Source organism: Melanerpes formicivorus, unplaced genomic scaffold (genome assembly GCF_026170545.1).
Source record: "Melanerpes formicivorus ecotype bairdi unplaced genomic scaffold, bMelFor1.0.p_v2 SCAF_46, whole genome shotgun sequence".
NCBI classification, from domain to species: domain Eukaryota; kingdom Metazoa; phylum Chordata; class Aves; order Piciformes; family Picidae; genus Melanerpes; species Melanerpes formicivorus.
Genome location: NW_027142398.1, coordinates 896,087 through 922,524, shown reverse-complemented (window position 1 = coordinate 922,524; position 26,438 = coordinate 896,087). Strand labels below are relative to the sequence as shown.

The window sequence follows — 26,438 nt, the reverse complement described above, 5'->3', positions numbered from 1 at the left end:
GCAGCCGCCCAACCTGCCCAGGCCCAGGCCCTGCCCCAGCGCTTCCGCTCCGGCGGGGCCAGCGCCCGCCCCTTCCGCCTGCAGCGCGTCACGGCGGCGGCGCGGGCGGTCACGTGCTGGGGCTCGGCGCTCGGCCCGCCTGGCCGGCTCGGGGCTCGGCTGGCTCAGTCTGGCGCGAGCGGCCGAAGGGCCCGGAGCGGCGCGGCGGGAGCGCGGCGGGGGCGCGCGGGCCCGGGCGGCGGCGGCGGGAGCGCGGGGTGGGGGGGGGGGCCCGGCCGGGGCCGTGAGGGCGCGGCGGAGCCTGGCGGCGGCGGAGCGGCCTCGGGGCTCCCCCCGGTGTGCGCGGGCCAAACGGGCCGGGCCGGCGGCCGCGGTGGGGCTATGATGCGCCCGCTGCGGGGCCCCGCACCCCCGTGTGTCCCCCAGGCAGGTCCGGCCCGCGGCTGAGAACCCCCCACCGGCGGTGAGTGCACCGGGCGGGCTGTGGTGGCGGGGCGCGGGAAGGGCTGGCGCGGCCCGGCGGGCTCGGGGAGCCTCAGCGCCCGCGCGGCGGAGGCCCGCCCCCCGCTCCGAGCGGGACGCGGCGGGGCGGCGCTGCGGACTCTGTCCGCCCGCGGCGGGCCTGGCCCTCGCCCCTGCACCGGGCCGGCCGGGAGAGCTGGCGGCGCGGCCCAGGCGGTCGTTCTCGCGTCGTGGCTTTTCGGTCCTCGCGTCAGGCGCTGCTCCGGGGTGTGCTCAGCTGGGGCGGCTTAGGTCAGTCGGGGCTCGGCTCGGCTCGTCTGGTTCAGGGTTCACCGCGCCGCTGCTCTTAAAGCTGAGGGGGAGCAGGCCTGAGGGCAGGGGGAAACGAAAAAGGACGGGATTTTCTCAGCATCTTTCTCGGCATCGGCGCTGCCCTCCGTTCTTCAGCCTTGTGTGCAGTTCTCTAGCTTTGGAAAGCTGGATGGATATCGAGCTCTGGCTGCTGCTGCCACAGACAGTGAGGGACAACGCGGTTGGTCGCTCCAGCAGAGAGCCTTGCTCTGTGCATGCCCCTAGGATCAGCAGTTCAGAAGGCTGCCGTCCCAGGTGATCGGCACCATATGGTGCTTAGAAGCATGCTTATCATCCGGTTTCTTGTGCGGGTGGAGGATCGTGTTCCATCCAGACAGCCCTAATGAGCTCTCGCTCCCCTTTCAGGTATGGCCTCACAGCTGCAGGTGTTCTCCCCTCCGTCAGTATCCTCGAGTGCCTTCTGCAGTGCCAAGAAACTGAAAGTGGAGCCCTCTGTCTGGGATGTTTCAGGACAGAGCAGCAGTGACAAGTATTATACTCACAACAAAAACCTTCCAGCAGCTCAAGGGCAAGCAAGCTCCTCTCATCAGGTAGCCAATTTCAGCATCCCTGCTTACGACCAGAACCTCCTTCTCCCTGCTCCTTCGGTTGAGCACATCGTGGTTACAGCAGCTGACAGCACAGGCAGCAGCGCGACAGCGTCCTTCCAGAACAGCCAAACCCTGACACACAGGAGCAACGTTTCTTTACTGGAACCATACCAAAAATGTGGATTAAAAAGGAAAAGTGAAGAGGTCGACAGCAACGGTAGTGTGCAGATAATTGAGGAACATCCACCTCTCATGCTGCAAAACAGACCTGCGGTGGGTGCTGCGGCCACGACCACCACGGTAACCACGAAGAGCAGCAGTTCCAGTGGTGAAGGCGATTATCAGCTGGTCCAGCATGAGATCCTGTGCTCCATGACAAACAGCTATGAGGTCTTGGAATTCCTGGGCCGAGGGACGTTTGGGCAGGTGGCGAAATGCTGGAAGCGTAGCACGAAGGAGATCGTAGCCATCAAAATCCTGAAGAACCATCCTTCCTATGCCAGGCAGGGCCAGATCGAGGTGAGCATCCTCTCTCGCTTGAGCAGTGAGAATGCTGACGAGTACAACTTTGTTCGCTCATACGAGTGCTTTCAACACAAGAATCATACATGCCTTGTATTTGAGATGCTGGAACAGAACCTCTATGATTTCTTGAAGCAAAATAAGTTCAGCCCATTGCCCCTGAAATATATCCGGCCAATTCTGCAGCAAGTGGCGACTGCCCTGATGAAGTTAAAGAGCTTGGGTCTGATACACGCTGACTTGAAGCCGGAGAACATCATGTTGGTGGATCCTGCACGCCAGCCCTACCGAGTGAAGGTGATCGACTTCGGCTCGGCCAGCCACGTGTCCAAGGCAGTCTGCTCCACATACCTGCAGTCGCGCTACTACCGGTGAGTACCCACGCGGCGCTCGCCGCCCTGCCAGGGCTCTGCTTCTACAGGTACTAAACTCTCCTGCCATTAGGGCTAGTCCCAGCTGAGGGGAGGAGGAAGCGAGCAGCCTATCCACTGTTCTGCTTGTTTGCTGAAGAGTCCTTCTGAAATTTGTAAACAAGCAGAACTTCTGCTTTGCGAGCCTGACGCAATGTGCGGTCCAGCGCGTTCCTTTCACCCCAGCTTCGTGCAGCGAGTCGATTTGACCCTGGTGCTGCTTTGTGACTCTGTGTGATGTAGCAAACAGCAGCAGTTGTTCACTGTGATCTGAAATCAGCCCACTAATTGTGGTTGTTCAGAAGGGAGAGAAGTCAAAGGAATGCCAGTTTCTATTTATCCTGTTTCTTCTGGCTCCATCTTTATCTGAGCCCACTTCAGGAGCACTTGGCTTCCTATGTCAGCCCGGGGTGAGTTGTGCTTCATGAGATCTGTAGCTCTTTTAAACCAGGGGTGAGCAGATGTCTGCTTCCTTAGCAAAATGTAGGAATGGCTTCTACCCTTCTCCTGCCCAAGACTTCATAATAAACTATGGATGAAAATACTGAAACTTGGAGCCTGTGCAGCTAAAGCAGGCTGTGCTTTCTCTTTCAATTGTTCCTCCAACCTGGTTCTGTCAATAGTGTGTATTTCAATATAAGTAGCAGTAGCCTTCAGTAAATGCATGCAGAAAGAAGTTTTGGCATCAAAGGGACATGAAAAAGTCTGTGCTGTGTTGTCAGGGTTGCTTTCAGTGGAATGTGAGCTCACTTGACTCAAAACTTAACTAGTATCTAGTCCTTCCAGCTGGGATGAGACAGAGGACTCGAGACACTCCACCCCACCCTGTGTCTGTCCTGTTTGATGTCTTTCCCGTCCTAGCTTCAGTTTGAAGCCCTGGCTTCTTGTGGGCTTGTCATGTTTGTTCCTCATACTCCTCTATCCTTGTCTGTTTTGTTTTGTTTACTCCTGCCAACATTAAGTAGCAGTTTTCTGTGCCATTCCTTCCATTTGATGCAGACTTTTCTGTATCCATTCCTCATGATCTTCACCCAGTTGGCTGGCACCAGTCTTTCCAGTGCTGAACTGCTGACTTGTTTTTTGTAAGGCAGTTTTGTCTTCTGCCCACCAGAATTCTGTTGATGTTCTCCCTGTGTAGAATGCATGTTGAGTTTGGGTGGTGGTGCATGGACAGAGGTGACTGCTGATCACCAATCTGCTCTATCTGCCTTGCAGCACATGTGAGCAGAGCAGTCTGGGCAGGCACACAGTGCTTTCCAGTTTCTGCTATCGCAAAAGCCAGGTCTGGCTGAGGCAGCAGCAAGGGCTGATAAGCATCTCTGAGGGGCTGCTGGGGAGGAAGCTGCTGTACACTGCGCTGAGCTCCTGGCTGCTCCCTCCACCCTGACACAGGGTGACTGGCACTGCCAGAGGGGCAAATAGCCTGATGGCACTGAAGACTGTCTGCCTGGCTGAAGCTAAGCATGCTGTGATGTGGAAATCTAGCATCTAGTGCTAGGTCATTAGTTTGATGGTGGTGATTAGTAAAATCCATAATCTAGGAACTTATGGACCTGGTGTGTACCCAGTGTACTGTGGAAGGACTGCATTGCTTTGACCATGTTCACATTAAATTAGTGTTCAGGTGAGTTCCTAGTTGGACAGTTCTTCAATGCTGTGTTTAATAAAGCACAGCAATTGGTATAAAGCAATTCTTCCCTTGGTTGTCTGTCAGCTATTAAAAATAAACTCGTTCTGTGTTCACTGCTTGGCTTTTAATGCCTCTTACTGGCGCTTACATAACCTCTGTCTCCCGTGGAGACACCTAAACCAACGAAACTTGGGTACTGTAAGGTGGATTTTCTCACCTGTATACCCTGAAGGAAAAAAGACTTCCTTTATTTATTATGCTCAGTGCTGGAGGTCATCTTGTCCAGCAGCCCTGCTCACTCCAGGTTCTGGTTATACTTCTGGAGGTTGGACAACTTCTCGCTGACACTGCTGGAGCCATGTGGAGCTGGGATGTGGTATGGGTTTTGTCAAGGCTGGGGCAGGTTCCCTCTCCACTGCACTGCAGTGTAACCCAGTCAAGAAGGGCAATTTTACTGCCACAACATGTTTGACTTAAAGTGTGAGTGGAAGTGTCCATGATGAATTCTTTGACTCTAAAGCCAGGCATGGGCTAGGAGTAGACTGCATGCTGCTGTGGCAGTCCTGAGATGTGTCCTGAAAACCAGAGTAACATCAGGTGTGGAAGGGGATGGATGCTTTTGACCTCCCTGGGGAGGATAAGCAACAGGAGGAAGCAGAGAGTTTACAGAAGTGAAAAATCCTGGGAAGACTGCTCTGCCTGCTGTGCAGAGTGCTGTGCTCCGTGTGGGAACAGCCATCATGTGAGGCTTACTTGGGTCCCTACCTCCTGATATTCCCTGTGGGTCACGGTAGAGGCACCAAGCTGAGGCTGTGAAGCTGGCACTGAGTGTTGAGGGAGCTTGCAGAGTGCAGTGGTGTCTGTTTCTTACCTCTGCTTTGGGCTACATGACCTACTTCTGTCCCGGTCATGTTGGCCTGGGAAGCAGCAGTGCCTGCTGCCAAATCTCCCGGCCTGCTAATCCAGCTCTGAGTGGGGATCGTGTCATTCTCCCCGTTGTTCTTTGCACTTGTACCAGCTTTGTATCACCACCCTTCTCCACGAGGGGAGGGCTGAGGACCCATGTGTTTTGAAATGCTAAACCTCAGTCTCTAATTTTTCCACTACTGCTGTGAATCCTCTCTTCTGAGAGCGCCTGAGCAGATTTGCCAGCTTTGGAAGTCTGAGTTTGGCAAGCATGTGTGCAAAGAAGGAATGTTGTTGATTTCTGTTTCAAAGAGCTTAAGATCATAAAATTGCTTTAATCTCTGACAGACCAGCTATGAAAGTGACCTCTGCTGCTTGTCCTGTTTCAACTCTCATCTTGTAAGGCAGCTAATTATAGTGGTGTAAAAGGAGATAAGAGATTCCAGCTCTGTCCTGCAGTCCAAGTGAAATCAGGTGGCTTGTGGGAAGTTCATTTATTTCATGTAGGGAATAAAATGCATGGAGTTCAACTTGCTGTCATTTTGGTATTGAGGTTTCAGAATACCCAAGTCTGTGCCAGCCTGTAGTTAAAGGCTAACAAACTATCCCATCCAGCAGAGGCTGGATCCTCTGGGATCAGTGGGATTTTGTTAATGCCCTGGTGAAGCATTAACCTGCTCCAGTATTCCACAGGCCACTTTTAATTTGTTTACCAGTCCAAACCAAGGAAACTTCTGCCTACAGCATTCCTGATGTGACAGGTTTGAGTTCCCTCTGAGTGGGCAATTCCTGCATCAGGAGGATAACCAAGGGGATCTGGACAGTTTGTTGATGAGTAGTGGAGTAATGACGCTGAGGTTCTGGGACCTCTGTGGGGATGACAGGAGCGTGCTTGCTCCACTTGTGAAGACCAAAGACCTACAGAAATTGATTCCTCTTGGTTGCACCTCTTAGCCTATAGAAAGTTGCATCTATTCCAGCATAGCTCTTTTAAATAGGAATTTTTAGCAGGACATTCAGCATTCAAATATCAGATTCTTATCATATTTGCATAATCACTTTACATTTTCACATACGCAAAACCATTTCTAAGTCAACGACTGCCAGGGGTGGATGAGAAGGCAGAAACAGCTCAGTGTCAAGTGCAGCAGGTATCAAAATGTCTTAGCCTAAATACTCTGTTAGTGATCAGTAGGGGGATATCGAGGCTCTGCTTTTCAGAGGCTCAGACAGTAAAGGAACCTCCTTGCCTTAAGGCTGAAGGACAGACAATAGGTGTGAGCTCCCTGTAGCAAGGGCTGCACAGCTCAATGTCTCTTTTGACAGACCCTGGGCTTTCTCAGGGGCACTGTGCTGGGCAGCTGGGATGAGACCATTTGTTTTGGAGACTGGCTAGTGGTGGTTGTGTAGTTGCCTACACCAGAAGCTGTATCTGTGTCACCATGACACAAAGGGTGATTAATTGGAGAGTCACTTCTTGCCGTGTACAAACAATTGGGAGGCACATTTGGGTTGCACAGCTGTGGAAGGTGAGCGTCAGATCTCCTGACACCTGTGCGTTATGTAAGCCATGGGGAAGTCTGTCGAAAGATCAGAACTGGTTTCAGAGCCTTTTTTAACAACAGAAATATCCACGGTGTAACTCCAGAAATGTCACCCAGGCCCTGGGGGCGAGTCATGATGAGAAATTAGCCAGGAGTTGAGGGCTTTTCTGTCTTCCTTTGCCCTTGTGTTAGGTATGCATGAAGAAGATGAAGGTGTTTGTGTTTCCTGTACTTTCCAGAGTAAATTGCCACACCGAATCATGTGGGTTTTGCAGCACTTGGGTTTTGTGCTGTATGCAAATGTGACCAGAATTTAGTCTGACAGAACAGCATCAGTTTGTTTCAGAACTGTGTGTAGGTGAAGCGTTGTACTAAAACATCCCTTTGTGTTATGAGTCAGTGCCAGACACAAATCTCCCTGAAATTCCAACCTGTTGCAGAAGCAAACCTTGCTTGGAGTTTGAGATTTTTTTTTCATCACCTTCCTGTAAAGGCTAGGCCAGACAGGTAGATTTTGCATTAGGTGTGGCTGAGTGCACAGAAACCTGTAACACAACCTTGCAAAGCTGTCTCCAGCTGCCTTCTCTCCTTCCATTTTGAACTCTAAACTCTCCCAACAAACCCTGTCTGAAAAATCTGCTGATAAAACCCAAGCAGCTCTTTGAAGAGCTTCTGTTTCTGGCTCTGCAGATGCTGTTCTTTTCAGGTGAAAGCAGGTGGCTGCCAGCTGCCCACCTGGCATCTCGAGACCTTCTTCCCAGAAGTTTCAGCACTGTTTGCCAGGGCCTTTCTTTCCAATTCTGGAGGGTGGGTTATGCCATCTCAGGGACTCCTCACACCTCAGATACTGTCAGGTGTAATTGAGCTGGTTAGTGGAGAAGAAACTTCTAGCACAATTGCTTAAAGGCCACCCTGGAGCTGGAGGGCACTACAGGAGTGAAATAAATCCAGCCATGCCACTAACTGATAGAACCTGGGATCTTTTGGGCACTTGAGGAAACATCTTCTGGTTTAAAGTGAATTACTTAGCTTCTCACAGGATATACTTGTTCTTGGGGGACAGGAGAGGTGTTATCCAGAGCAATCTGCAGGAAAGAATCTGCTTTCAGATTTGAAGATTTTACCTTTTCATTTTTTTTTCTACAGAGCTCCTGAAATCATCCTGGGTTTGCCGTTCTGTGAAGCCATTGACATGTGGTCCCTGGGCTGTGTGATAGCTGAGCTGTTTCTAGGCTGGCCTCTGTATCCAGGAGCATCTGAGTATGATCAGGTGAGAGCATGTGGTGGATGTGGGGATGTTCAGTGAAGCCTCTCAGGCCCTCTGAACCCAGCGTGTCCCACGGCACGTTTCAGCTGGTACAAAATTGCCGTTTGTCACCTGAAGTTCATTTTCTCTCTCTGGTAGTCCCATTGCCTGTCTCTGTTGTACAGGAGGACACTGAGTTCTGAGTGTTTTGAGTTGAATGTAGTTACCCAATATACAGAGTCAGTTTGCAGTTAACCCCCTGGCTTCCAAACCAAAAGCTGTTGAAATACCTTCCTGTCAAAACAGCAGTGGGGTGGGTGTGTGTCCGGACTCCAAACGCCCTCTGTAATTTCACCATGAGGGCAGTTTTTCCATGTGGGGAGAGAGCAAGCCTATCATTCCTGCATGGTTAGTACCTACAGCAGCCTCATTTTTAATGCAAAGTGTGAGCCCCAAGCTGTCCCTGAAATACTGGGGCTGGAGTCTGAAAGGCATCTTGAGCTAAATGAGTTCTTTCCATGGATGCTTAGCATTAATACCTGGGCTACTCAGCTGCCTATAAAAGGACAAAGTCTGTATAAGAAGGCTTCTGAGGGTGACTTTTCCACTGTGGTTTTCATGTTGGTACCTTATTACAGTGCTTGGTATGGTTTTCCTTAAGTGATAAAATACATGAAAACTTAGTCAGTTTGCAAGCTTCATTGCTTACATCTTCCCAGCACTGTGAATTTCCAAGGGAAACACAGTGATGCCTTATTGAGCAGAATTAGCTGGAAAATAAGTGATGTACAGCATGGGGGTTTCCTTGCACACTGAGTTTCATGCAGTTCTGAGAACCTTATCTGTTGTGTGGGTGGGGAGGAGGAGCTTTTTCCGTTGCTTAGTAGACAGGATTTTGCAGTCCTTTGTTGAGGCAGCGTGAGGTGTGACTTCATGTGGTTGATTTTTGATGTCTGAATGGCTCTTGAAAACTTGGGGTGACTTTCATGTCTTCTGAGACTCTGCAGCAGCAAGTAAGAGCTCAGGCAGAACTTGTGAGCTGATGGGTTGGGATGGGAGTTATTTCTTTCTTCAATCACCCTTTGACTGCACATCAAGAGTTGTGTCTTACAAAACCAGCAGAGCTCTTAGCAGAGCTATGGTCTAGATAGAGAAAGTCTTCATCTGCAGACTCTAGATCCACACTGACATGAATGAGGAGTGAGTGAACAGGCTGCTGTGGGGCCCAGGCTGCAACAGGGGGTTGAGAGCCCTGCAGTGCTCAGCTGGTTTGACACAGCAGAACAGGTGCTTTACAGACAAAAACTGAGACCTGCTGCAGGACATGCAACCCAGTTACCTGAATGCTGTCTCCAGCCCTCCTTTCAGTAATCAGGCTTGGCAGGATTTTGTTCTTAAACTTTTACACAGACTCCTTTGAGGGGAGAGCCTTGAGAAGATGATACCCCATTTCTCACCATACATCCTGGGAGCAGACAGCATTAGCAGTTGGCCAACATTTAAAAAGCTTGGGGTTTGGGGGTTGTTTTTATTCATACCTTTTGCTCTTTTCCTTCTTTTGGGGCATTCCTTTGGGTTAGCTCTTTCCCAGTGCTCACTGATGCAGTCACAAGCATCCAGGTACATCTTCCAAAATTCTGAGCCCTTTTTTTTTTCCTGTTACATATTCAACATTTTTGAGGATGTAGGAATCTGATCTTACTGAAAATTTGGTCTTCCAAAATTCTCAGCCCCTTTTTTTGTTACATGTAAGTGTGTTTGACATTTTTGAGAGTAGGAATCTGATTTTACTAGAGGTTTGGTCTTGCTGTCTTGGTCAGTGAGAGCTTTGCCATGCCCTTATTCTCACATCTGTGTGCCTGGAGTATATGTAGCAACATACACTCCAGCAGTGGTGTATGGATAATTACACCTTTAAATATGTATGCACACATACATATTGAGCTGGGGCTGTTCAGTCTGCAGAAGAGAAGGCTCCGAGGTGACCTAATTGTGGCCTTCCAGTATCTGAAGGGGGCCTACAGGAAGGCTGGGGAAGGACTTCTCAGGATCTCAGGTAGTGATAGGACTAGGGGGAATGGAATGAAGCTGGAGGTGGGGAGATTCAGGCTAGATGTGAGGAGGAAGTTCTTCACCATGGGAGTGGTGAAACCCTGGAATGGGTTGTCCAGGGAGGTGGTCGAGGCCCCGTCCCTGGAGGTGTTTAAGAGCAGGCTGGCTGAGGCTCTGGCCAGGCTGATCTAGTGTGGGGTGTCCCTGCCCATGGCAGGGGGGTTGGAACTAGATGATCCTTGTGGTCCCTTCCAACCCTGAATGATACTATGACACATGGGAATTTCTGTGTTGTTTTTCTCTCAAAATGTGTACTTCTTACATTGCTGCCATTACAGACCAGTGGTGTTGCTTTACCCATGCCTCAGAAGCTTACAGTCTGCTCCCGTGGAAGTTGGGCAAAGCATATTTCTGCAAAATAAGAAAGCTGTATTTAAAATCTAAAATTTCTGCAGCTAAATGTCCTTATAAATACTTGAGAGAGTCCCTTTGGTTTTGTAGTTTCAGTGAACCTGGGCATTCTTTATTTACAGGTTAATCCTATTCACTCTGAACAAATCAGGCTGTTAATTGCTCCGTTATTAGAGTCCCTTTGGTTTCGCAGTTTCAGTTAACCTGGGCATTCTTTATTTACAGGTTATTTCTATTCACTCTGAACAAATCAGGCTGTTAATTACTCCCATTAGCTGTGGGGGTTGTTTGGAGTCCTCATTCTTTTAATTTCCTTCCCTAGATTCGTTATATTTCACAAACCCAAGGCCTTCCAGCGGAGTATCTTCTCAGTGCCGGAACGAAAACAAGCAGGTTTTTTAACAGAGATCCAAACTTGGGCTACCCACTGTGGAGGCTAAAGGTTTGTCTGTCTTTTTTGATTGTTCCTTGAGGGCTTAATAGGAATTTAAACCTAGCTGCAGTGTGCTGTAAAAGCATACTGACTGAAAACAGGATTTGAGATGCTATCCAAATAGAGCTGATTTGTGTATTTCCTCCCAGAAACTGCACAGACCTCCTGGTAGTCACCTAACGATAGCAGCTGTGCATGATAGTACTAGCAGAGAGTGGGTGTTACAGTCATTGAGATAATGGTTACTTATTATGGCCTGCTCAGTCTTGAAGTATGTCATCTTGTTGTCATCTCCTGACAATGCCAAGAGTAAACCAGGGAGGATCTCAGGGTGGTCTTTGTTAGTTTAACAGAAATTTACTTATCTGTTGGCACAGGACAGAAAAGAATTGAATGTCCTCTTGATTTGCCTCCAAAGCTGAGCAGCACAAGGAAGGGCATTTTGCCTTTCTTCTTCTTTGTAAAGGAGGAATTTAAAATATTTATAGCCTCTGCTCTTCCTAAATCTGAGCTCTTTAGTTCTTCTGGCTAATGCAGTGCCCAAGAAAGCCTTGGAATGAAGTCACCTGGTTGTTAATTCAGCTTTGCAATGAGTGATCTTTCCAGCTGAAGAGATGAGAACCCTTGGCTGGTCTGGTCCTGCTGGCACAGGATTTATCTTAAGGCAGGCGAAAGGCTGCCTGGCTTGGCTCCCTCTTGCTGGCTTTTCTGTATCAATATGCAGTATCTCAGTTTATATTAACAAATGCTTTCTTCTTACAGACACCAGAAGAGCATGAGTTGGAAACAGGAATCAAATCCAAAGAAGCTCGGAAGTACATCTTCAACTGTTTGGATGACATGGCGCAGGTGCGTGAGGAGCCTCGCATCCCACAGAGCCACCACAGCAGTTACCTTGTGGGGAGCTCTGCTGGAGCAAGACTCTCCAAGTGTGAATTATGAAGCTGTTAGTTTCTCAGCTTCTCTCAGGCCTTGAGCTGAGGAGATGCAAGAAGAGTGCTTAGCCTTTTACCACTAGAGGTAGTCAAGCAGTAGGAGAGCTAAGCCTCTCCAGATGTGTTTATAGGTTTAACCCTCTTACTGGACTGTGGAAATGTTGAGAGATCCTTATATTTTTTTCATTCTGTTTTCAGAGGTAAATGAAGGATTATCTGAGGTTTTTAATATCACAAGGCCTTGACAAATACATTGGTCTCAATTTTCTGTTGCTTTTTGTAGCTGTTTCCGTCACTTTCCATCCATATAAAGAGTGTAGAATCCTGCCATTCTGATTTGCTTGCTCTTACAGCACCACCACCCCAGCCTCCCCCCCAAAAAAAAACCCAACAAAAAAGGCCACAGTGCCAGGTGTGAAGCCTGGCTGGTATCCACTGAACAGACCAGTTTCATGTTGAGGTGAGAATTCCCCATGTCAGTTTGGTTTCCTTTTACAGAATGAGCAAGGGAAGGGTTGTGTTGGCACTCCAGTACCAAAACCTGAGCTTGCTACAAGACAGGAGTACTTAGTAAATATTGCTGTGTGGTGTGAAATTACTGAATTGCTAAGGAGCAATTAATTTGATGTTTGTGTGAACTCCTCTCATTTTATTTTCAAGGTGAATATGTCTACAGATTTAGAAGGGACTGACATGTTGGCAGAGAAGGCTGACCGAAGGGAATATATTGATTTGTTGAAGAAAATGTTGACAATTGATGCAGATAAGAGAATTACTCCACTGAAGACTTTGAACCATCCATTTGTTACAATGACACATCTGCTGGATTTCCCACACAGCAATCAGTAGGCTTCCTTTCATTTCTTGTTTGGTTTCAGGAGGACTTAGGGGAAAACACAGAACAGCTCTTTGCCTGCTTTCTGTCCATGCTGTTTTCTGCAGTTTCTGGCTGATCTGAAAATAGCAATGGCATCTATAAGGAATGGAATGTTCATGAGCTTCCTTTTCATGTTTGTTTTGATGGCTTTTAAAAACAAACAAACAATAACAACAAAGGACTTAAAGGCATGTGCATAAAGCTGGGAATTTGTCATGTGTCTGGTACACATATCTAATCTTTTCCTTCTGTCATTGTGTTCCAGTGTGAAGTCTTGCTTTCAGAATATGGAGATCTGCAAGCGAAGAGTTAACATGTATGATACAGTGAACCAGATCAAGAGCCCATTCACCACTCACGTTGCTCCTAACACAAGCACAAACCTGACCATGAGCTTTAACAACCAGCTCAACACAGTACACAATCAGGTACAGCACCTTTCAGCTCTTTCATGCTCATCAGAGAAGCGGAGTAGTCTTAATTTTGGGCCTCCTGGCCAAAGCCTCTTCTGCAGAACACTGTATTTAAGTTGCTCTCCAGAATTTGTAGTTTAGTCTTGAAATTTGGTTTTCCAAACCTTGTGCCTAGGCAGTCTCTGCTTCACCCAATCATATTTGCCTGTCAGTTCAGTAATGCAGTGAATTTCTCTCTTTCTCCTGTGTTGCCCCATGCCACTTATCTGAACCCCTTCCCTGGTGCTTTCTTCGTAGTAAAATGCTGATGGTTCCTGGGGTTTGTTTTATAACAAGTACAAATCTGATGGCTTGGGATCTTTTTTTTTTTTTCCTAGGCCAGTGTCTTGGCTTCCAATTCAACTGCTGCTGCTACTCTCTCCCTGGCAAACTCGGATGTCTCACTGCTAAACTATCAGTCTGCCCTGTATCCCTCATCTGCAGCGCCAGTTGCAGGAGTGGCACAACAGAGCGTTTCCTTGCAACCTGGAACCACCCAGATCTGCACTCAGACTGATCCATTCCAGCAAACTTTCATTGTTTGTCCCCCAGCCTTTCAAAGTAAGTGAAAACCCTCTGCATGGGACGCTGTGGTTTCCGTTGGGTAGAAACTAGAGGTGGTCATCTGCACTGAAGAGAGGAAGTGCAGAATGCAGCCCTTTGCTATCACACAGTGCTCTTACATCAGATGTCAGTGCAGAATCGGGTCAGACATGTGTAGACAGTTTGGTTTTCTTCCAGGTGATGCTTGAACAGGTGACAGTATGTCACCAGCCTAAGTGGAAGTCTTCACCTGGTTACTCAACCAGGTTTTCCCCCCAAACCAAACACAGCAGCATTCCGCAGGAAGCAGCGAACAGAGGAGCTGGAGCTGAGAATAGGGAAGTGTCCTGCTGTGCTTTGTGTGCCAGGAGTGAATATCTGCTCTTTGAGTCTCTCGCAAGCACTGATGCAGCTCTGTGGTTTGCTAAAAGCAAACTGTGACAGATTGCAAATCAGTGAGGTTAGCAGAAGCAGGGCTCTATTAATCCTGCGAGTTCCCCATGTTTATGTCTGGGTTGAGGAGGGTTGCATACAAAAGGGAACTGATAGTGTAAGGTTTGATCTTTGAACTTAGTCTCAAGCAGCATAGAATTAGATGTCTGAGTTGTCTGTGTTTCTGAAAACAAGACTATGGACTTCAGCAGAGCCAGGCTTTGAGGACTGGTTGTCCATCGCTGCAGAAGTGTTTGCTTCAGCTGGTGTTCTATTGGTAGGCTTTTGTCAAAGGGAATAGCTTTCTTTTTTCTTCATCTGACCCTCTCTTCTACCCTTACCTAGCAGGAATTTGATTTTCCAAAGAAACTGAAAAAAGAATGATAAAGAGCTTAGCAGTGATGTATTATTGTCCTCCACAGCTGGACTTCAGGCAACTACAAAGCATTCTGGGTTCCCTGTAAGGATGGAGAATGCTGTCCCAATTGTACCACAAGCGCCTGCAGCCCAGCCACTGCAGATCCAGTCTGGAGTTCTCACACAGGTAAACAAACAAATAAATGACCCCCCACAGAGTTAAGTGCAATCCCTGCCACCTTTCAGGAGAATCTGAGCCTGATCCCTCTGGGGTGAATGCAGGGGGTTCTCAGAAGGCTCTGAAAGGTTCAATGCAGATCACTTCTAAGACAGTGTTTTCTTGTTTTATTTTTCTGGACTAATATTTGAAGTTTAAACTATTTTATGTCATGTGCCTCCCTGGTTTTAGGAGTCTTCAGCAGCTAAGGACAGGCTGTGTTTTTCCATGGCTGCACACTGCCCTGTAGGTAGTGGCATATGTTCTTGCCTACACTTTAAAGATGTGGCAGAAGAAATCATTTCTGTGAGGAGCAAAATCCCAGTAAACAGAAGTGGCAATACAGGATACTCATGTTAAAATTTCATCTTTCAATCAAGGAAATTAGTTCTGAATCCTTCTCAGTCAGTTAGGTCATTAGTGTGAGCTGATGTGTCGTGCTCACACACCTGTTGTTTGCAGATTAAACAACAACTATGTGACAGCAAAATTCACAAATAGTGCTGAAAATCATACTTGAAATGTTAGTTGTGTCATAAGTGAAAACAGTTTTTCTTTCCAAAAAGTAATGCTTTCATATACAGTGAAGGCCCAGTGATTCACAGCTTTTATTCACTGAAAAACTGTAATGAAGTGCACTTTTACTTATTTGCATAGTTCTGGTTTCTGCTGACATTAACACAAACTTCATTAGTTTTACTCTCCAGGCAGCAGATTGTATTTCCTGACCTACTTGTAGAGGAGCAATCTTTAGATTGTTCAGCCCAAAGAATTTTGATGGCAGGCTGTGGCCCCTGGTTTGTTTAGCATGATTGTGTGTGGAATGGTGTCCAAACAGCAGGATCCACGTGACGGAGGCCCACCTGAACCCAAGCCCTGCTTTTGCTGAGAGTGCAAATTGTACCCAAAGAATCTACTCTAATTAGACACTGGGTGGACTGATACCTGTCTTGGTAGTTTCATCACAGATAAAACTTTGCTCTTTCACAATACAAAAGACCTGCTGTGCCTTCTGTGAAATCCCTTAGCTGATCCTTGTCTGAGAGCGCTGTGTGTGTGTGTGGTACGGTGGCCAACGCTGTGGCCTGCCAGTCCGTGCAGTGCACGGAGTGTAACTTGCTCTCTGGGACCCAGTTAAAGTATCTAGAGCTGAACACTATCTCGGTTTTACTTCTTAAGTGTGTCACTGGAGAGAACTTGTTCCCAAATTGCCCGTGCCTCGTGTTCCCCTCAGGGACACGTAATTGCTTAGAGGAAGGTGCCCGGAGGGTCTGGGTGTTGGTTTCACTGCATCCGTTGCAATTCTGGAGTCTGCTCAAGCACCGTAGAATGCCAGTGAGGTGAAACCTTTTCTGGCCCTGTTGCTGAACCCACTTATCCTGCCTCAGTACATGTGTTTCACTCACTGCCTGATCTACATTTCAGGGAAGCTGTACACCACTAATGGTAGCAACTCTTCATCCTCAAGTAGCCACCATCACGCCGCAGTATGCGGTCCCCTTTACCCTGAACTGCGCAGCCGGCCGGCCAGCGCTAGTAGAACAGACGGCTGCAGTACTGGTAATTGCCTCCCTTGATTGTGTTCACTAACTGAGTTTTGTTTTAACTTAGACTTGCAGAGGGCATGGAAGCATGTGCCATCTTGTGGCTGTGTTCTTGCTACATCTTAATGTCTCGTTGTTTTCCTCCCCAACATTGCTGAAGCACTGTCTGACTCTGACGTTTAGTGTGGCTCTGTAAAGAATCCAGATCCATTGACTGTTACTTTTCACTAGCCCAGTATTGCCAGGCTCTCCTCAGCTATGCTGCAGAAGGGCTACAGCTGTTCTCCTTCCTCGCTTACTGTCCTACCTTTGCCTTTTCGATTGCTGAATACAGAGGGATCAGTCTTTAGCTTGACTCTGCTACAGGTACCTGGATGGCCAGAATTTGAACTACTTGGCAAGTTAGCTCCATACTTTGTTTTCAACACATGTAAAGATGCTTTGCATGGAGGAAATGTTTCAGGTCATTAAGCACAGGCTAAAATCTCTAATGATAGCAAATTCTTTAATGCATTGCTTTAGCAGTTGATTTCTCTTAACCTCTGTTGAACATTGACAATAATTTTCTGGCCTTTTGTTATTTATAGCAAATCACAGGTAGCTTCCTTCATCCAGATAAAGATAAAACCATTCTTCACAGATACTTTCAGTTCATTTCTATTTCTTGGTTGAAATTAAAGGTGAGCTCTAATACCCCAAAATGCCAATAAATGGCTTCTAAGGCTGTTTGGACCTATCTCTAAAAAGGATGGGGAAGGGAATAAGCACAGCTTCAAGGAGTGTATGGTTTCAAAATTGTCCTCTTCTGTATTCATTTGGCACCTGCACCAGAGCAACTTTGCAGGTGCCACAAAGAAGTCATTGTAAAACTCCAGAATCAGATCAGTGAAGCTTATGAAAACATTGCAGTGCACTCAAGTGCTGGTCTCCTCACGTGTCATTCAAAGCACATTCCATTACGTGAACCATGTTGTTTCTTGTGGCTTTAGAGTGGTAGTTTGAGTGTCATTTTCTTCCGAGAGGGAGACCTCTGCTGAAGTGGAATTTGCTCAAGTCATACCTGTACTGAAATTAAACCCCACCCCTTTGAATCCTTCTGACCCGAGACGACTGCTCCCCATGTCTCAGGGTGGGAAGGCAGGAGAGTGAGGGTCTCCTGGGTCACAGCTCTGAGCTGGGCAGACTCAGAGATGGATCTCCTTTCCTCCCCTTGAATTCTGAATGCCGAAAGGCTGTAATCTAGGCTCTGAAAACAGCAAGGGATGGCTGTAGCAGAGCCTGGGACACAAGTGAGTTGTTAGTGGTGTTTTCTAAAGTGTCTCTGGGCTTTTGATTCAACAGGCAAATTCTATTCTCTGGGTGTGTGCAGTGGACTTGATGTTCAGCTCCCCTGTACAGCAGCGGAGATCAGAGCCAGCTGTCTCCAGACTATGAGCCTGGATTCTGAGTTTTCTCTGGAGGACTTGCTAGTTCTGTTTGGATTCTGGGAGCCTTTGGCGTGAACTTGCTCACCTTTAGTGTTTCCAACACTCTCCCTTGCTGCTTCCCCTGAGTTTGCATTAGCCATTTGCTAAGCTTTGCATATTTTTGTCCTTCCTCTGTCAAAACAGTTCGTCGCTTGGAAGGCCCGATTTCTGCCTCTCATTGGGAATTTAAATCTTGCTGTATTAAACTCTCTGCTTTGTCTTGTGCAGGTGTTGGCTTTTGGAAAGAGGCATGGTGTGACTTTTAACATATTTCTCTTTTTTTTTTTTCCTCTTTTTTGGTTTTTTTCCCTCCTCTTCCCCTCCCCCCCCCCCAATATTATTCCGCTTACGTTGGCAGAGGTTTTAGCAGCTCTCTGCTTTTGAAGGCTTCTTGTTTGGAACCGGGGTTGTAATGAGTGGATCTGTTACTTGCAGAAATACTTGACTTAAAACAACGTGGGTTTGCAGTTCAAACAGCAAGAAAGAGAGCCATGTATTATGAAAATCATAGAAATATTTTGGGGGTTGTTTGGTTGATTGTTTTTTTTTCCCCCTCCCAGAATAAAGCCACTGCATTGTGTGAATTCGGGCAGGGACGTTTATAATACCATCCATTGGAAATATCTTCACATATCTCCCCTTGTAACTAAATGTTTCTCCCACTGTGGCTTTTCTTATATACTTAGTTGAGGTGGAGTAAATTTCCACAGCAGTAACGCTGTCTCAACTCTCTCAATGTGAGCCCTGTAAGGCAGAAAAGCAGAAAGGGCCAAATTGGCTTCGTATTTTGGGATGCTTCAGCAGAGCAGCGTGCATAATGTCCTGAGCCTTCCTGCTGCATCTGGCAGTGCAACACCTGGATGCATTCTGCAGTGCAGTGTTAACACTTCTGCCCAGGTGGCATCGGTCGTGCCAAAGGTTAGCACAGTGTCAGAGGAAGCTTCTTTCTCTGATCTTGCTGTTATCTTTCCGCACTGAGACCTTTTGAGAAGGTGCAGTGAGGTGCCACTATCTCTGCAAGCTAACAATCTACCCGAGTGCATTGATTGCTTGGAACAAAGCCCCTCACCTGCAGGAACTGAAACCTAGTGAGGCTGTGTATCTGTTTGTTGTTTTGCAGCAGGCCTGGCCAGGGGGAACCCAGCAGATCCTGCTACCTTCCACCTGGCAGCAGCTCCCGGGGGTTGCTCTGCACAACTCTGTTCAGCCAGCAGCTGTGATCCCAGAGACGATCAGCGGCAGCCAGCAGTTGGCTGACTGGAGGTAGGGATTGTGCCGTTGTGGTGCACAGGATCGCTCCCTTCCCAGCAGAGTCACGAGCAAGCTCGGTGCAGCTTGTGGTTCCTTGCAGTGCAGTCATGAGGTTTGGGTATGTCTGTCTCTGCTGCAGGAATGCCCATTCCCATGGCAATCAGTACAGCACCCTGATGCAGCAGCCGTCGCTGCTGACCAACCACGTGACGCTGGCGGCGGCGCAGCCACTGAACGTTGGCGTCGCCCACGTGGTGAGGCAGCAGCCCAGCAGCAGCGTCCCGGCCAAGAAGAACAAGCAGCCAGCACCAAGTGCACCCAAGTAAGGCTTCCTTTCCCAGCCCTGTCTTTCTGGAGGCTGCCCCTGTGATGTGGAAAACTCATCTCCTGAGGACAGAGGCGGTGTCTGTCACTTTTTATGTGCTGCAGTTGCTTCTAAAGATGACTTGGGGCAAGTCTCTATACTGTGCTCACTGGAATAAGTGATATTTCATTCAGTGAGAGTGCAAGGAATGTGGTTGACCAGGTGCCTTTACTGCACTGGTCAGAGGGGTGTCAGGGTGTGTTCATGCTGTGTCAGTTCTGTCACTTGCTCTCTGATGAGCAATGGCTAGCAGGTTCCTCGCAGTGTTCAGGTGAGTCTGTCCCGTTCAGAGCATTTGGTCCTTCTGGGATGTGTTCTCTGATGCTCTGCTCCATGAGTGCCTGCACTGAGGGTCTCTTTCTGTATTTCAAGACATTACTTTTATGTGTGCTCCACTCACCTGGAGACTGGCTGTTCTTAAAGCTGGTGCTGGTTTGTCCCAGCCTGCTGACACACAGCTGAATACTGCTTTGGTTCTCCTTCAGGCTCAGCTCAACTCTAGAGACCGTGCCCTCCCAAGTTTACTCGCTCATCGGGAGCAGTCCTCTGCGGTCCACCTCCTCCTCTTCCAACATGCTCGTCCCAGCACAGGAACAGCACCAGCCCATTGTGATCCCAGACACTCCAAGCCCACCTGTCAGTGTCATCACCATCCGCAGTGACACTGATGAGGAAGAGGACAGCAAATACAAACCTGCCAGGTAGGAAGCTCATTTAGGCAGGCAGTACTGATTGTCCTGAGCTCAGCCCAAGCATCAAGAGCAGGGGACAGCTCTTCATGCAAAGGCCTGGCTAGGGTGAGAAGCACTGCATGAGACAGAAAACTCTGCACTGTTTCTGCCATGCTGTTGGTGTCTCTAGTTAATTAGAATTTCATCTGACAGGGAGGGAGGGAGGGTCTGAGATCCCAGAGGGAGAGCTCCTGTATCTTGTGGGAAAAGCTGGAATATTCACATTTGTGGTTTTGGTTTTTTTCTCTTTGCAGTTTGGGTATGAAGCAGAGATCCAATGTCATCAGCTATGTCACTGTTAATGACTCCCCTGACTCCGACTCCTCCCTGAACAGCCCCTATGCCACAGACCCCCTTTCGTCTCTCAGGAGTGCCGGCGGTGCCCTGGAGCTGCCGAGCAGAGCCGCAGCCGACAGCTCCAGCTCTCGGACTATCATTGTGCCACCGCTCAAATCGCAGCTCAGCGACTGCATCGTCGCTACCCAGGCATCAGGTAGGCTGTGCTCAGCAGTGTTTGCAAGGCCCAGGTGCTGTCTTACCCCTGACAACCTTGCCCTCACAGTTGTGGACTACTTGCACCAGGTCTTCAGCAGCTTCAGATCTCACAGCTGCTGTTCTGAGAGTGCAGACCTTGGTCTGTTTGCAGTTTCACATTGATCCATTTACCCTTTACATTCATTGATCCATTTACCATTCAGAGATGTTTGGCTGCATCCCTGGAGGAGTTCAAGGCCAGGCTGGAAGAGGCCTTGTGCAGCCTGGTCTGGTAGAGGGTGTCCCTGCCCATGGCAGTGGGATTGAAGCTATAGATGATCTTTGGGGTCCCTTCTAACCCAAACTGTTCTATGAATCTGTAGAAAGATCTGTAAAAATTCCTGATGATTTCTTGTGCAGTCAGATTTTAAACTGTAATTGAGGAAAAGGCTCTGTTATGGAAATGGTCCCTGTGCCTTCCTGATTACCTAAGCTGGTTATGACAGTGCCTGGCCTGTGAGAAGGGACTAAGCTTTTGAAATCTTTCAGGCATCCTGAGCAGCACCAGTAAGACCAAGCCAGTGGCCTCTGTGAGTGGGCAGTCATCAGGATGCTGTATCACACCCAGTGGGTACCGCTCGCACCGTGTGGTAGCAAATGGAGTGCAGCCTCTCAACCTCAGCCAGGTGAGCGCTACAAGGATTTGCTGGCCTTTGGCTGTGGTGCTTTAGACACACCACATTGTGTGACAGGGAGAATGACATGAATGCAAGAGGATCACCATCTGCTGCCTCAGTAGTTCCTTGAAGCCAGTTCTGCCCTGTAGTTGTGCAGGGTAGGGTAGACTGTAGGAAGTATAAGTGAAGTTTCTCAGGGCAGAGAATTTGTTCCTCTACCAGAAGGCTGGAGTAGGAAGCATGGTTAAGTCTCTGTTCTTTGTGCTCCTCTTCACACCTGTCTTGCAGTTAGTCATTCTTGCCACTCGGTGGGGGAGCCTAACCAGAATCTAGCTGTTGAGTTAGAGTAGCATTGAAGGCACTCAGCAGAGGGCTGGGTCACCCTACGACCTGCCTGCACGTGTACAGCTGTGCACTGCAGTACCCCAGGGGTGGCAGTTTTGATCCCATTGCAAAGCAGAAGTGTAGCCTTTGTCTCGGAGGAGCTGCAGTAACCCTTCTCAACAGATGCAAGGGCTTCACAGAACTAGGAGGGAGGATCTGCTGAAGGATCAGTCTTGCAGCTGGAACGGAGGTGTTGGTTGGGAGGCTCCAGCTGTCCCTTCCATGCTCTCCTCCTGTCTACTGCACTTCCCCAAGGACAGCCACTAACCTTATTTACTTCTTCCCCCTGCAGAACCAGCAAACAACAGTGCTGGCCTCACAGGAGAGAAGTGGAAATGCTGTCCCACGTAGGCAGCAGGCTTATGTGGCACCCCTCACGTCAACTATTTCTCAGGCTCCCTACACGTTCCAGCACAGCAGCCCCGTGCATCCCCACCTGGCTGCGGCCACGGCGAGCGCGCACCTCTCCAGCCAGCCCCACATGTACACTTACGCTCCCACCACGGCGGCCACGCTGGGCTCCACCACCTCCATCGCCCACCTCTTCTCCCCTCAGGGCTCCTCGCGGCACACCACCTACGCTGCCCACCCCAGCACGCTTGTCCACCAGGTCCCCGTGAGCGTTGGGCCGAGTCTGCTGACTTCTGCAAACGTTCCACCTGCCCAGTACCAACACCAGTTTGCTCCCCAGTCCTATATTGGTGCTTCCAGAGGGTCTGCTATTTACACTGGATATCCGCTGAGCCCTACAAAGATCAACCAGTACTCATACTTGTAGTAAAGCACTGTCCTGCGATAGGCCTGAGAGATTGGAGGAGGATTTCAGGTGAACCTTTTACCTGGTGATGACTGCCTGGGTTTTGCTTCTCCCTGATCTGGTTTGTGTGTTGTTCAAAAATGTCTTTGGTGAGTCTGGTCACTTAACTGAGCGGCATGCTTCGTTACCAGTCTGAGGGTCACTAATTCAGTTTGTGGGTTGTTTTTTTTCGTTGTTGTTGTTAATGTTAATTTTACTTACTTTTTATAGATGCTTTTAAAAAAAAAGAAAGGAAAAAGTTCATGTTCACATTTATTTAAAACCCTTCTGTTGTGCTAATCAAAACGGGAAAGGAAAATCAATGTCTTGGGAGACAGATCCTGATGACCTTTCTAAACTTGTATAAGTGAAACAGAGAAATGCAGATGATATTTTAGCAGCTTGCACAGACCCGTGTCGCCACTAAAAATGGAATGCACGTTTCTTTTAATCTGCTTTCTGTTGCTGGGGCAGTTCTGAATTCAAGTTTGGTATTTTAGCCTTTGTTCTCTTAACTCGCTTTGTCTAACCGGTTGCTGGTTCTGCAGAAGCCATCACATCTCCCCGCGTGTTCCCGTCAGAGTTTTCTGTTCGCTTCTCCGCTCTGTTCGAGGACTGGCAGCAGCAGCTGCCCGCTACAGCGTTGTGTGTTTAGGAGTCGTTGTAAGCCCTGAAACCCGTTTGTGTCTCCGTGGCACAGGTGAAGTTTTATTGCATTCATTGCAGAATCCTTCTAAGTTTTCCCAAACCCTGTTCAAGGTCTCACTGTGTAAACAGAACTCAGCAGCTTTGTCAGGATGCTGTGCTCTTCACCCCAGAAGGAATAGTGCAGCATTGCTCTAAAACTCTGCTCTCTGCAGCTCGCAGGGCTGACGGCTGGCCCTGCAAGGGAGCTGGATTCCTTCACAGAAGCACAGGGCTTTTCTTTGTTCTGTTTTGGTGGGGTGTTTTTCTTCCTTTTTTTCCTTCTTACCATTTTTCCTCACATGATTCATTCAGGAGGGAGTAGAATTTGAAACACAACTAAGCATCACTGTAGTGATTGTGTACAGCTTTTTATACTCCTGTGAGCGTATCCTCCCGGATATGTCAGCAGCTCTACTCTAAAGCGCTCTTAACATGACTTGTATACAGGACATGCATGTAGGAATCACCAAACACCCCCTTCCCCCTCCTCCTCCCCACCTTCCTCCTCCTCCTCCTCCCCACCTTCCTCACCCCCCTCCTCACCCCCCCCCCCCCAAAAAAAAAGAGAGAGAAAAAAACCAACAAAAAAAAAGAAAGAAAAAAGAAAAGGAAAAAAAAAATATAATCCAGATTTTAAAGTTTATTACTGAATTTAAAACTATTTTAGAAGTTTTGTATTTGGTGGTGTTTTAATATTTTACATAAAATGAAATATGTACATATTGATTAGAAAGAAGAAAAAAAAACCACAACAAAACAAAACCTATAACAAGCAAAACTCCCTGCTAACCCCAAACGTTCTGTCTTTGTAATCAAGATGTGTAGTGATTATACTTGAACTCTGTACTTAGTGTTTGTCTAACTCTTTAAACGTTCCTGGGGATGGAGTTGATGTATCCTTTGTATTTAAACCAAAATGAGTTTGATCCGTGTCGGAATGTGTGTGGTAAAAAAAATGCAATGGTTAGAGCTCGTCACTGTAGCACTGGGAGGAGCAGAGCTTCGCGAGAGGAGAGGATCCCTTCTGATTTGTTTTGCACAGGTATGTGTGACGAAGAGTTGTTTGGTGTGTCCCCTTATTGTAGTGCCTTAAATGATGACGTAGTGTGACTAGAGTTTACAGTGAGCTTGCCTTATGAGGGACCAGCAAGCCCCCATCGATTGAAGCAATTCACTAAGCTTACACAGCAAGGCCCGCAGCCCTCGCCCTGGGTGCATCGTTCTCAGTTTTAGTGCTGTCATTGAGAGAAAAAACAACAAACAAACAACACAAAAATGACAAAAAAAAAGCAGCTACATTTTTGTTTGGAGTGAAGCGATGTTTCCTTAAAGCTTTTTTCCTTGAAATGGCACATGTACTGTTAGATGTCTGTCAGTGCATTTCGGATAGGGTAGTGCTGGGAATGCATTGGAATGTTTAGTCTAATCCTGCAGAAGTGATTAAATATGTGCAATCACTTTTTCTTCTTTAGATTAGTGTGGCGTTACCTTCCCCCGACGTTAATAGCAGACATTTCCTGTAAAGTATTGCTAGCTTGGTGATAGAATATTTATACCAAAGAGAGCCTGCTGTAAAGCACATAATACCATTAAAAGTTTTCTAATGCTACTGCTAATGTGGAGCTGTTGGGAAGGTCTGTCAGCTGAAGCCCTAGTCAGTGTTCAGAGGAAATGCTCCTTTTGGGTAAACGATGCAGTTCTTAAAACAACTCTTTGTTTCCTTGGGTCCCTTGTACTAGGAATTCTTTCTCATCTTCAGTACAATAGGTTAAGTATCTTGTCCGAGTGGATGATAAACTGGCTCGAGCAGTCGTGTGACTGCAGCAATAAGAGGTTTTGGTAACCTTGAATCCCAGTTTATGTTCCGTCCCAGTGGAGAAGAGGCCAGTTCTCTGACCGGTGTGTGACGAGAAGTGTGAAAGTAACTTCTGAAATTCCATGGTATTGACAGAAGAAAGTCTGGACTGACCTGGAGTTGATGATGTGTTAAAGGTTTGGTCTCTCCTTTGACAGAGGGACCAAGGACTCTGGAGCTGGTTTGGTAGCATTAGCGACGTTGTTGTTCGGTGTCTCAGTCGGAGCACTTCTGTAGGTGTGCGGTGAGCAGCGGCCGCGCTGTGCTGTGCCTCTGCCATGAGCGATGCTGTCTGTTGCTGTAGGCACTTCCTTTCTTTTTTCCACTTGACGTTGCTGTGTTCAGTACCTGCCTTGGGATGCCCCTCGGGCACAGAGTTGTGCCTTTCCCACGAAAGGCAAAAACAGGCTCCAGTTCCTGTTTCAGGAGAACATTTATCCCTGCTTCACCAATAGTAAGATGTTTCTTGTGGAGTCCCACCAGGAAAAAAAATCACCTCTAGCAAAATCTGCTAATTTTGAGAACTTGCCCACTTCTCCCCCAAAAAGCAGACTGAAATGACTGCCTGTCTTTAGAATCCCTATCCCATAATGAAATTTGATCACAGTAATTCACAAGGCATGGCATCACCTCTTCCACCACCCTGGTTTCCAAGAGCATTGGAACAAGGTGGAGGAGTTGAAGACAATGTAGGTAAAATGAAACCTACTCCACTTAGCACGAATTGATTGACCCCGGAGTTCCTCTGGCCTGCACAGCATAAACTGAGCGAACAGAAGCCCACCCTGGCAGGGCCCAAGCTCCAGCTTGGCACTGGCCTCACCAGTGTGGTGGATCCCAGTCTGGCCCCAGTATGTGTTGCCCTATGTAAGTCTCCTCTAGTTTGCTCTAAGGAGATCCATCCCTTCTTCCCTGGTGTATCCAGCCCTCAGATTAAGTTACAGAATTGACTTTGACTCTCCTCCCTGACAGCCCCACACCTAGTTTGTGCTATCCCTGGATAGAAATCAAGAGCCCTTAAATTGTAAAGCCAATTTGGGATTCACCTTTCAGCTGTGTGACGGCCACGGTCCCACCTAGACATGTTTGTGATTCCAGAGCTGTTCAATCAGCTGCTGCTGTTACCTGACCTGTACCGGCAGCCGTGACAGCCACCGCAGAGGCAACTCCTTGAGGCTTTCCTGCTTGGCACCTAGTTGACGGGATGCAGTAATTTACCTCTGACTCGCAGTTTCTTTTAGTACATGACAAACTAAAATTGCTTCTAAATGACAGGATTGGCACAGCCCTGCTTCGGTTTTTGTTTCCTCCTCTTTTATTTAAACTCCTGAATGGTGCCGCATGTCCACATGGTTGTTTGTTGCTAAACTTTATATAATGTGTGAAATTTCTCCCCGATTTCGGCTTGAAAATATATCTTATCTCACTACATGTAGCAGTACATTATATGTAATGTTAGTATTTCTGCTTGGATCCTTGGTATTGCAATGGAATTCCTACTTTATTAAATGTATTTGATATGCTAGTTGACTGTGTAAAACTTAACTCTTTTCTTTTATGGTCGTGCTCTTCCTTTTTACAGGCCGCTAGATGCAGGTAGTTTCTGACAATTACTGATCTATGTTTGTATTGCTGATGTACTTGGGGGGGGGGGGGGGTATGTAAAGATCATTTTAACAAAAGAAATAGATATTTAAAAATTTAATACTAACTATATGGGAAAAGGGTCCATTGTGAAAACATAGTTTATCTTTGGATTCAATGTTTGTCTTTGGTTTTACAAAGTAGCTTGTATTTTAAGTATTTTCTACATAATATGGTAAAAATGTAGAACAATTGCAATGCATCAATAAAAAAGGGTTAATTTTCTGTACTCTA

The 26,438-nt window shown here is 47.7% G+C and overlaps 1 protein-coding gene across 3 annotated transcripts; it reads left to right on the top strand.

The window, feature by feature from the left end:
- Positions 1-257: 257 nt before the first annotated feature.
- On the top strand, positions 258-26,438 carry HIPK1 (homeodomain interacting protein kinase 1). 3 transcript variants are annotated; one of them, XM_068159538.1, is made up of 16 exons: positions 258-463; positions 1,180-2,257; positions 7,523-7,646; positions 10,408-10,527; positions 11,281-11,367; positions 12,114-12,298; positions 12,596-12,758; positions 13,121-13,343; positions 14,180-14,301; positions 15,757-15,891; positions 18,462-18,604; positions 18,732-18,914; positions 19,442-19,657; positions 19,942-20,180; positions 20,711-20,847; positions 21,515-26,438. In XM_068159538.1, exons 2-16 carry the CDS (start codon positions 1,182-1,184, stop codon positions 21,998-22,000), a joined length of 3,639 nt encoding a protein of 1,212 aa, XP_068015639.1. In that variant the 5' UTR covers positions 258-463; positions 1,180-1,181; the 3' UTR covers positions 22,001-26,438. The 3 variants fall into 3 exon arrangements, with proteins under 3 accessions (XP_068015639.1, XP_068015638.1, XP_068015637.1); XM_068159537.1 differs by lacking the exon at positions 258-463 and adding an exon at positions 637-1,068 and having other exon boundaries at positions 18,465-18,604; XM_068159536.1 differs by lacking the exon at positions 258-463 and adding an exon at positions 638-1,068.

What these genes read in the sequence shown, in the direction of transcription:
- HIPK1 (XM_068159536.1), top strand. Translation starts at nt 1,029, where the DNA reads ATGCCCCTAGGATCAGCAGTTCAGAAGGCTGCCGTCCCAG. An exon ending in CTGCAGTCGCGCTACTACCG is followed by an intron (nt 2,258 to 7,522) that starts GTGAGTACCCAC and finishes TTTTTTCTACAG; the next exon opens with AGCTCCTGAAATCATCCTGG. An exon ending in GTTTGGATGACATGGCGCAG is followed by an intron (nt 11,368 to 12,113) that starts GTGCGTGAGGAG and finishes TTTATTTTCAAG; the next exon opens with GTGAATATGTCTACAGATTT.